The sequence below is a fragment of the Rhagoletis zephyria genome, unplaced genomic scaffold (genome assembly GCF_001687245.7).
Source record: "Rhagoletis zephyria isolate East Lansing unplaced genomic scaffold, Rhagoletis_zephyria_1.1 Rzeph_scaffold_00750, whole genome shotgun sequence".
Lineage (NCBI taxonomy): Eukaryota > Metazoa > Arthropoda > Insecta > Diptera > Tephritidae > Rhagoletis > Rhagoletis zephyria.
In genome coordinates, this window is record NW_016157834.1 from 137,511 (window position 1) to 148,069 (window position 10,559).

Consider the following 10,559-nt stretch of genomic DNA (forward strand, 5'->3'; position numbering starts at 1 on the left):
AATCGATGACTCTACTACGGCGCGTATACATAATGCTAGCTCGGATGTACCGCATTCTGGTTGCGTAGCATCTCACGTCGCTGAAGCCGACAAGGCCATTTTATTGGCAACCGCAGAAATATATTTGCAAGATCATGCAGGGCGATGGCAACCTGCTCGGGTGTTGTTTGACAACGGCTCACATGCATCCTTCGTGACAGAGGCCTGTATTCAACGCCTCCGTCTACAAAGGAAACCTTCGGCAGCTCATGTCACAGGTATTGGTTCAACAGATGGCGGTAAAGTTAAGGGTGAGACTATTCTTTCACTTGCGCCCCGATCTCTTGACCAGCATTTCACAATCAACTCGCTTATTTTATCGAAGATTACAAACGATCTTCCCAGCGTTTGTGTACAGATGTCGTCTTGGCCGCACTTACGAAATCCCGCTCTTGCTGATCAGCATTATGCCAAACCTGGTCCTATTGATGTGTTAATAGGGATGGATGAGATGGATAAATTCCTGTTAACCGGTCTCTGCAAAGGGCCACCTGACACACCCATGGCGCAAAACACAGTTTTCGGTTGGGTACTTTTCGGAAAGGCCATGCGTTCATCCAGCCCAAGTGCGGGAGTTTTATCCCTGCACTGTGATGTGCAACTCATCCGAATGGTGAGTAAGTTTTGGGAGCTCGAAGAGTTTCCCCCCAAGCGATACTTAACTGTCGAAGAGGAGGCTTGTGAAGGGCATTTTCGCAAGCATTGTCGCCGCGCTGAAGACGGGCGTTACATCGTACGCCTACCGTTAAAGGAATCCGTGCCTTTAGGTGAGTCGAGAAACATATCCGTAAGAAGTCTGCTAAGAATGGAAAAACGTTTCGCTGTTGATGAGGAGCTACGCCGTCAATACGCAGAATTTATGCAGGAGCTTTTAAATATGGGCCACATGGAGCTCGTAGGCAACGCTCAACCGCATAAAAGTTACTACATGCCACACCACGCTGTAGTAAAGAACACCAGCTCCACCACTAAACTGAGAGTGGTGTTCAACGCCTCATGTAAAACCACATCCGGTTTCTCGCTCAACGATGCACTAATGATAGGCCCGCAATTACAAGAGGATCTGTTTTCTATAATGGTGCGGTTCCGGACTCATCGTTACGCAATAATGGCCGATGTCGAAAAAATGTATCGACAGGTATACGTGGCAGAACAAGATGTGGACTACCAACGCATAGTTTGGCGTGACGACCCAACCGAACCTATCCGGGACTATCGCATGCTTCGTGTAACCTACGGCGTCGCCGCAGCTTCCCACTTGGCCGTACGATCTCTGCACCAATCCGCTTTGGATGCCATCGAAACGCACAAAGAAGCAACTGTTGTCATCATGCGCGACTTCTACATGGATGATCTTCTCACAGGCTCATTTTCTGTCGACAACCTTATGAAGCTACGAAATGACGTTACCATAGTTCTGTCTAACGCTGGCTTCGAATTACGGAAGTGGGCTACAAATTGCGACGAGCTTAGGGAGAAAATACCGCATGCGTCAAAGCAAATTTCACATCTGTTAGCTGACGGCGATGAAGTACGCACCCTAGGAATCATTTGGAACACAAGCGACGATTGTTTATCGATTGCAGTGAATTTGACCCCACTGCCTGCAATTCTCACGAAAAGAGTTTTTCTCTCAGATTCGAGTAAAGTTTTCGACCCACTCGGGCTAATCGCGCCGTGCACTATACTCTCGAAAATTTGGCTCCAGCGAATCTGGCGAGCGGACGTTGATTGGGATGAACCGGTGCCCGCCGATGTCGCTGAAGAGTGGCTCTCTCACCGTCAGCAACTACCTAAACTCACGGCTCTTAAGCTAAATCGTTGGATTGGTACCAGTGAAATCGTCGAGCATGCTGAATACCACGTTTTCACGGATGCATCTCAACGTGCCTACGCTGCGGTACTCTACTGCCGCACGCAACTACCCGATGGAACTTTTAAGGTCGTTCCAGTCGCCGCGCGCGCGAAGGTCGCACCTTTAAAAAGTACTACTCTCCCACGTCTGGAATTGTGCGCAGCGCATTTAGGCGCCAAGCTTGTCAAGCAGGTTCAGTTGAGTTTCGGTTGCAATATGAAAAATTTATACGCGTGGACCGACTCAACTATAACGCTAGCTTGGTTACAGAGTCACCCAAGTCGATGGTCAGTCTTCGTTGCGAATCGCGTAGCCGCAGTACAAGAAGTTCTAGCTCCTGAGTGCTGGAGACACGTCCGCTCAGAGCACAATCCAGCTGACTGCGCGTCTAGAGGCTTGGCTCCGTCGAATCTACTCGCCCATTATCTTTGGTGGCAAGGGCCAAGTTGGTTAGCTGAAAATGACGATCAGTGGCAGCATCAAGCAACAGAAGATTTGGAGTTGCTGACAAGGCGTAACTCGAACATAAGTTCCGAATTACGAGCGACCAAATCCGCATCACACCTCACCCAAACTGCAGAAGATTGGGAACTATTGTCAAGGTATCATTCGTATATTAAACTCAAGAGAATTACGGCCTATGCTCTACGTTTCGTCAACAACTTAAGAACAACTAGCAGTCAACGCAGTACTGGCGCCCTCACCAGCAGTGAAATTCTCCACGCTGAAAATGCACTGGTAAAGTATATCCAAACTAACGCTTTTCCAAAGGAAATTACTTGTTGCAGGTTAACCAAACAAATACCATTACGAAGTCGTCTAATCCGCCTTCAACCATTTTTGGATGTTGATGGCATTCTCCGTGTTGGCGGACGAATAAAACGAGCTTCTGTCTCCACCGACGTCAAGCACCCGATAATCTTACCGAAGAACTCGTCGCTGGCGAAACTCATAATATCCGATATTCACCGCAGTACGCTCCACGCCGGCCCGCAAATCATGCAAACAGTTCTACAACGTCGCTTTTGGGTTCTGGGTTCTCGTAATCTTGTTCGCGCAATCTACCACAAATGTGTAAAATGTAAACGCATTAACCGCCGACCGTTGGGTCAAGTAATGTCGGATCTACCAAGCAGCCGCCTTACGAGTTCTCGATGTTTTCTGCACAGCGCCGTCGACTTTGCGGGACCCTATTTTATAAAGTTTTCACGAGGCAGAGGAGCCAAATCATGCAAGGCGTATATATGCAGTTTCATATGCATGAGTACTGGTGCAATGCACCTCGAGCTCGTTGGAGATCTCTCTTCACCTGCGTTTGTCGCCGCTCTCTCTAGATTTGTAAACAGAAGAGGTTATTGTCAGCATGTATACTCGGACAACGGCACTAATTTCGTTGGTGCCGAAAGAGAGTTATACGCCGCCTACCGCCGTTGCGTGAGAGATGAAAAGCTTACCTCGTATTTGGCGAACATGCAAATAACATGGCACTTTAATCCGCCAAGCGCACCACATATGGGTGGTTATTGGGAGGCAGGGGTGAAGCGAGTAAAATACCACTTAAAGCGTGCTCTCGGTAGCTCTTTATTAACATACGAAGAACTTGCTACGCTTTTAACGGAGGTGGAAGCTTGTGTCAACTCGCGACCGCTCTATTGGCACTCTGCTAGTGCTGATGATTTGGAAATCCTCACTCCTGGTCATTTCTTGATTGGTGAGCCAATCAAGGCGCTGCCTGAACCTGACACCGAAAATTTCTCAGGGACGTTACATCAACGATGGCAAGCCATTAGTGCAATGCGGCAACATTTTTGGTCACGTTGGCGAAACGAATATGTCGTCAACCTACAACAACGTGTTAAATGGTTTCGCCCCTCCTCGAACCTGAAAGAAGATGACGTTGTCATCATTCACGATTCGAATAGCCCACCCACTAAATGGCGACTTGGGCGTGTAACTCAGTGTCATCCTGGTGCGGATGGACTGGTACGCGTAGTAAAGCTGAAGACGGCGGATGGAGAATTGGTGCGGCCTATTGCGAAACTGACGCTTTTGCCAACGCAAAATGATATATTTACTTTGTAATATTTGTACGATCTTGATAGATACTTATGCAATTTTGAAACTTGAATTTAATTTCGAACTTATCCCAGTCGTTCAAGGCGGCCGGTATGTTCGTGCCCATATGGCAACTCTGTTTTGCTTTGTTATTCCAATGGAATAAGGGAAAATGGAATGTAAATAGTAGAAAAGGAAAATGTCATTAGTTAATATTCGCTTTTTATCTATCGTTGTAACCCGCTGTATAACTGAATAAACCGCTTTTAAAATCTAATATAATCCGCTTTTATATCACCCGCTTTCGTGTAAACTGCATTTATTTGCGTACAATCGGACTTTTGTAATAATACGCTTTTTCGCTTTTGTACGCAACAAGAAATTTCATCTATATGTACACCCCTGGTCATAATAATAGGTACACGATATTTTTACGAGTTTTGACAATTTTGCTTTTGGTTGTTTATTAACTTTTCATAAAAGTCTAACTCAGAAAAGAAACACCATATAAATCCGTATTTCAAATTTTGTACAAATTAAAAATAGTCAAAACTGGTAAAAACGTCGTTCCCTATTATTATGACCACTTTTACTGCCGACGACGATATTCAGCATAGGCCGAAAGATAATTCTTATATAAATCTGATTGGCAGTCTTACCGTTCTAAATGTTAATGGAACAATTTGTACTGTGGATTAACCGCATACATATAATCATAAACAAACTAATAGGTATGGGACATTTTGTCCAGTTTTGACTATTTTTATTTGGCTTTTTTAATATCGTATATTTTTAGCATAAAAGTATAGCTCATTATGTAACAAACACCAGCTAAAATTTGAAACTCTACGAAAATAAGAACACTTCAACAAAGTGTCTTGAAAACTGGAAATTTTTTGATAAGAATTTGAAAATATCCGAGCTTTAGCTTTCTGCTGACGGTGTTATGTATTTTCTTCCATATAAAGTATGCTCGCAGCATTTTTTAATGGATGGCAATGCATAACACCGTTAGCAAAAAGAAATAAAAGCCAAAAATTCACGCAAAACCTCGGATATTATCAAATTCGCACTACAAATTTTCATACCAAAAATGATTCTTGAAATTCTTATAAAACAATTTGCAGTTTTCAAGACACTTGGTTGAAATTTTCTTATTTTCGTAGTTTCAAATTTTGGGTGGTCTTTGTAATATAATGAGCGATACTTTTATATTAAAAATATAGGATATTAAAAAAACCCAAATAAATATAGTCAAAATGTCCCATACCTATTATTTTGTTGATGAGTGGTACATACGTGGTTTAACTTAAACAAAAGTTCATTTTGTTAGTAGATGCTATTATAATAAGTCACAATTATTCAAAATCCGTATCGTCAAAAAGTCCTTCCATGGCATTTTGCAACAGATCAGAAGATTTCGATGATGATGTTGACGATGTGCAGTTTTTCGATCTTTGCACCAACTGCCGCATAAGGCACTGAGCTTCCCATGCAGCATCGTTTTGTTGTTCTGGCTTTATGTCATTCATTTGAGCTGATACCAGATTGCCTAGCCAAGGAAATGGTCTTACTTGCTTTTCAGATATTTTGCCTTTAAACGAGGCCAAATCCTTTTGCAATTGGCAAAAACATTATCTTTCTAAAATGGAGATGAGTCAAAAGTTATAAACCATTAAAATTTAAGAGAACAATAAACATACATAGATACCTTTGCTCGTTTTCTCCGCGGCTCCACGATCACGTCGTAGTCATCAGTGGTCTGACTATCGTTATGTGAACTGCACTCCGGGCTGTGTGGTAGAGAGTTCTCATCCTTATAAAATAAATAATTTTATTTAGAAAATGATGGACGAATTCGCGAGTAAATTTACCTCGTAATTACTTTTTCCTTCCCTAATTTTGGTGTGGGATTCAAGGAATTGCAGCTGTGAAAAGCACCATAATTTTGGCGTGGACACGTCACATATACCGGAGCCACTTTTCTTAGATGCCTGCACCTCTCGTGCATCCCTTAAAAACTGCGTTCTTAAATTCTTCCATTTTTTCTTTACTTCAGCCACATTCATTTCACCCATCTCCAACTGCATTTCATCACAAATTTTGTTGAACGCTTGTGCCTTCATATCGCGGTTTAAATAATCCGCCGATCTAATATTGTTTATGCAAACATTTTGCTGAACTAAATTTATTAGTTTTTCCACTTGTGAATGACTCCATTTGCATTTTCCCGACATATTTTCTGTTTTAAGTACTTCAATTTGTGTTAAAATTTTCAATCGCAAAAGAATTGCGAAAACAAAATAAAACGTCAAAAAAGTTTCCCAAGCGGAGTTTCTGTGTGTAAATGAAACGAGCAACACCAAAAGGGAATGTGAAAAATCGCGGCGACAAAAGTATTCTTGTATAAACGCAGTCTGAGCAAACAAATACGCAAACAAAGCAGCCAACTACTTCATCCGCGGTAGCCGAGTAGTGAGGGCTGCGTACTACAAGTCTGCAGGTCCCAGGTTCGATCCCCGGTTGGAGCGATTTCCAAAAAATTTTGTTTTTATTGTACTTTAATTTTTTTAAATTTTAGTTGATTAATATATTTAATTTTATTTTCGTTTGTTTTATTTTATTTCACATTTTTTATTTTACTATTAGTTAATTCAAAGTTTTGAAGTTAAATTTAACTAAAAAAGTCAAAGACAACTAACTAAAAACAACCTAAAAAAGTATAGAAGTTATAATTGAATGAAAAAAAATAAAAATAATGAATATTCTACTGGCCGAGGGATTCGAACCTACGACCTCGCTCATAACTCCGCTTACTACCGTCTGTCAAGGCACAATTTTGATCAGATCAATTGCGCTGTTAATCCGGATCAACGTTGCCGTCTGTCTATGCTTTTAGACTCCTAGCAGTGAAGGAGCGAGAAAGCTCAAAGAGATACCCGTTTACTTTCGAGCACAAGTCATCAATTCCCTACCAGACGCCAATATCGAACAATCGTCAGCGTAAGAGACAATCGAGACTCCCTCTGGTGGTTCAGCGAGCTTGTAAATATAAAAGTTAAACAGGGAAAGGAGACCACCCTGTGGAACCCCCTGTTTTATTTTTCTAGGGTTGCTTGATTTTTCTCTAAACATTACTGACGAGTGTCTGCCACTCAAATAAGTCGCTGACCACCGTTTGAGTCTCTATGGGAGTGAGGAGGCCTCTACATCTTCCAGTAGCGTGGAGTGACTGGCGGTATCAAACGCCTTTGACAGGTCCAACGCTCCTAGAAGAGTTCTCTCATAGGGGCGGTTGCCGTTAAGGCCACGTGTTATCTGAGTGTTTATATCGTTAAGTGCTGTTGCGCTGTGCCCTTTACGGAAACCATGCTGATGCTTTGCTGGGCTCAGGTGGTTCGCAAAATAAGGGAGCAGCAAGGCCTCTAGTGTCTTCGCTACCGGGGAAAGGAGTGTTATTGGGCGATAAGACTCATTTTGTTGGCTGGCTTCCCCGGTTTGAACAGGCCTGGAATGACGAGAGTAGCCATTGACAGATTGAGTACCTCCGTTAGATACGCTACTCCCGCAGGACCCAAATTTTTCGGCATCAACATGCATATTCCGTCGGGTCCCATGGCTTTGGAGGCTTTCGCCTTCCCGATCGCTACCTGAACTTCACCGCTGGTGAAATCAAGAGGCGCACTTCTTGTTGGCAGTTTGTGCAGCCTTCTGGTCACTCGACGCTTGTGTTTGTCCACTGGAAGATGCAGTATAAACTGCCGGATAAAGTAGCTCGCGTATCGCTCCGGTGCCGATGAAGCGTGGTCGCCGAAAGATATTTCGACTCTGTCGTCGCGCTTTGTCGAATTGGACAGTAAAGATGGAAGTCTTCAGATGATCTTCCCACTTTTTCCGCTTATGTACGTTCACAAGTTGCCGAATCTCCGAGCTGAGATCCCTGATACGGGAATTTCCGGCATCGGCCTGAAATTCGGACGGGGGTCCAAGATACACCCCACTGGGACGAAGCGGGCTGCAGCAGCAGTGACAACCCTGTGGAATTTACGCTCACCTACGTGAACGTCGGTTGGTGCGGGTAGTGCAGTCAAGGCGCGTTCAGTAACATCCGCGAAGCCTCTCCAATCAGCTTTAGAAAAGCTGGCATAGGTCCGGTGATCCGCGGAAGCAAAGGCGGCAGGTTTATCAATCGAGATGATTATGGGAGGGGCAGACCAGTACTGACTATTGTTAGGTCTGGCGAGCTGCAGCAGCTGCCCATAATCCTGGTGGGTGCGTCGTTGTTCATTGTGCAGAATGTAGAATTTTTATCTGCTCAGCCAATTGTGTTCCCCTTCGATCGTTTGATAGGCTTGAATGCCAAAGATCGTACGGTTTTCACCTCAGAGGAGCGCACCTATTTCAGGGTGACATCCTGCCGGGCAGCTGGTGATGGGGTATATATACGTTAAATATTTCGAGCTCAACATCGCCTGACCGGATAGCAATACTCTGAAATTCCAGGATGGTATCCCTGCGGTCGATGTCTGCTGCGATAAGACGATACAGCTCGGTGTGGTGCGTGATGAACGATAGGCCACCACCATTATCTCGCTCGCGATCTCGACGGTGCTCGATCTTGCTCTGAAGTACGTTACAGTTAAATTGCAAAATCTTCGCGTGCGTAGGGAGACTTATTGGAATGTGGGGTGTTAGTGAGATGTGTTGCCGGGCCGCCACATGCTGTGCTTGCTGCTGAAGAGGCTGTTGCCCTGTGGTGGTAGTGGGCGGCGTCGCAGTTGTTATTTGCGACCGAGCAGCACAGCATGGGCCCTCATAGTCCATCGCCCAATCTCGCGCGGAGCGCAGTCTTGAGCATGCCCTAGAGTGAGACCAGCTAAGGCAGGTGTTGCACTTGAGTGATGCCACATTACGGAATATCCTGGAGTGACACACCGTGCAGTTTATCGGTATTGTGGTCTGTTGTGTCAGTGATGTTGTCTATTGTATTGTTGTTGTTGTTGTAGCGGCTACAACAACCCCGCCCGGATCGGTTAATATCTCAGTCGTTGTCGTCAAGCTCCACTAACGAAAGCCCTAAGAAGCGTGCAGCCTCGGAGATGTTTCGAGTCATAGGGTGTCTCCGCATGCCGGACACTCATATGGCATATCTGCGTCTAATCTGCTCAGGTATGAGTTTAACCTGCTGCAGTAGCCAGAGCCAAGTTGGGCTATTATGGTTCTAGTCCCCCGAGGCAGATGAAGCTCCGTCTCGACAATGTCCGGTGGTTGTGCGCCTAGAACGGCACTCACAGGTCTGCAGTCTACATAACTCGAGACTGACTCCCTGTGAATGCCACTCAGGGTCGATAAGCTGACGGGTCCAGACGTTGTCTAATGAACCTCTGGAGTTCGTCCGCCAGTTCGTAGAGATGACTCCTGACGTGCCTGGGCGAGGGCTCTTCTGCGAGCAGTTGTCTATTTGGGTGACCACGTCTATGGCTCCTGTAGCATAAGCACATCGCCCTTTTTACTTTAATTGTCATGTGCACATAAGTAATGTATAAACAAATAGGAATGTACACAAACAACAGTTTACCCAAATCAGTTACATTGAACTCAGCGGGAGTTTATGCAAAGACTGCATTCATCGCACATAGCGAGGATCTTGTTACACTTGTGCGGACGGTCAAAGACACCGCCAAAGACAGTCGCAGTGACTAACTGATCCACAACGTCAGTTTGTCAATGCGACTGACATATTTATATATTTATTGCAACCATATGTTGACTTAGCATATTTTAGAGTTATGTAGTTAGTTTGTAGGTATTAGTAGTATATTTGTATACATTCTAGTTCGTAAATAATTTGTAAGTGTTAGTGTAAGAATTTGGTATAAAAGAAAGTGAAATCAATAAAGTAAACCAATTGGTGATCAAACTCCAACCAATAACTTATTATTTGCTATATGGCGATCCTGCCAGGAGTCGAACCTGGAATCTTCTTATTGGCTTTAAAAGGCGATACCGCCAGCCGAAAAATAATTAAAAATTTTTATAAAATAATTTATTCGACTCTACAAGGCGATATCGCCAGCCGTAGTTAAATAAAATAATTTATGTGGCTCATAGCGGCACCGCTAGCCGAAAAAAAAAAAATAATAAAATCCAAATTTATGAGGATTGAAACCCAAAAATAGAAGACATCGACGACGCGCGACGACGAAGTGGAATATGGAAACACACTATGGATATCAACCCAAAAATAGAAGACATCGACGACGCGCGACGACGAAGTGGAATATTGGTAATATGACTGGCAGCAAATATTAGTAATTTGGTAATATGACTGGCAGCAAATATTGATAATTTCGTGATATGACTGGCGGCAAATATTGGAAATTTGGAGACAAAACGGCAGCGTAAGGTAGAAAAAAAAATAAAAAATTTTTTGAAATGATTAATAAATAAAAAGAATATAAACCTCTTAGAAAACTCTGGCACGCCTTATGGCCGCCATCTAAATAGCAGTAATTTGCTTAGGGGTAAAGGTTAAAAATTAATTATTGAAATTTTTTTTTCTCTCTTCTCTCTCTGTACAATAAAAATAATGCAAAGGATTTCGACCGAA

General features: G+C 43.7%; 2 protein-coding genes across 2 annotated transcripts in view; both read left to right on the forward strand.

Annotated features, from left to right (window-relative positions):
- Jwa (PRA1 family protein Jwa) overlaps positions 1-10,559 on the forward strand; it is a 97,146-nt gene that overhangs the window by 44,365 nt on the left and 42,222 nt on the right. The gene's annotated exons all lie outside the window — the stretch shown is intronic.
- Positions 129-2,130, forward strand: LOC108361380 (uncharacterized). Its single transcript, XM_017613992.1, has 2 exons — positions 129-2,008; positions 2,058-2,130. Exons 1-2 carry the CDS (start codon positions 398-400, stop codon positions 2,064-2,066), a joined length of 1,620 nt encoding a protein of 539 aa, XP_017469481.1. The 5' UTR covers positions 129-397; the 3' UTR covers positions 2,067-2,130.

Bases quoted from the DNA above. Each gene is read 5' to 3' on its own strand.
- LOC108361380 (XM_017613992.1), top strand. From the start codon at position 398: ATGTCGTCTTGGCCGCACTTACGAAATCCCGCTCTTGCTGATCAGCAT.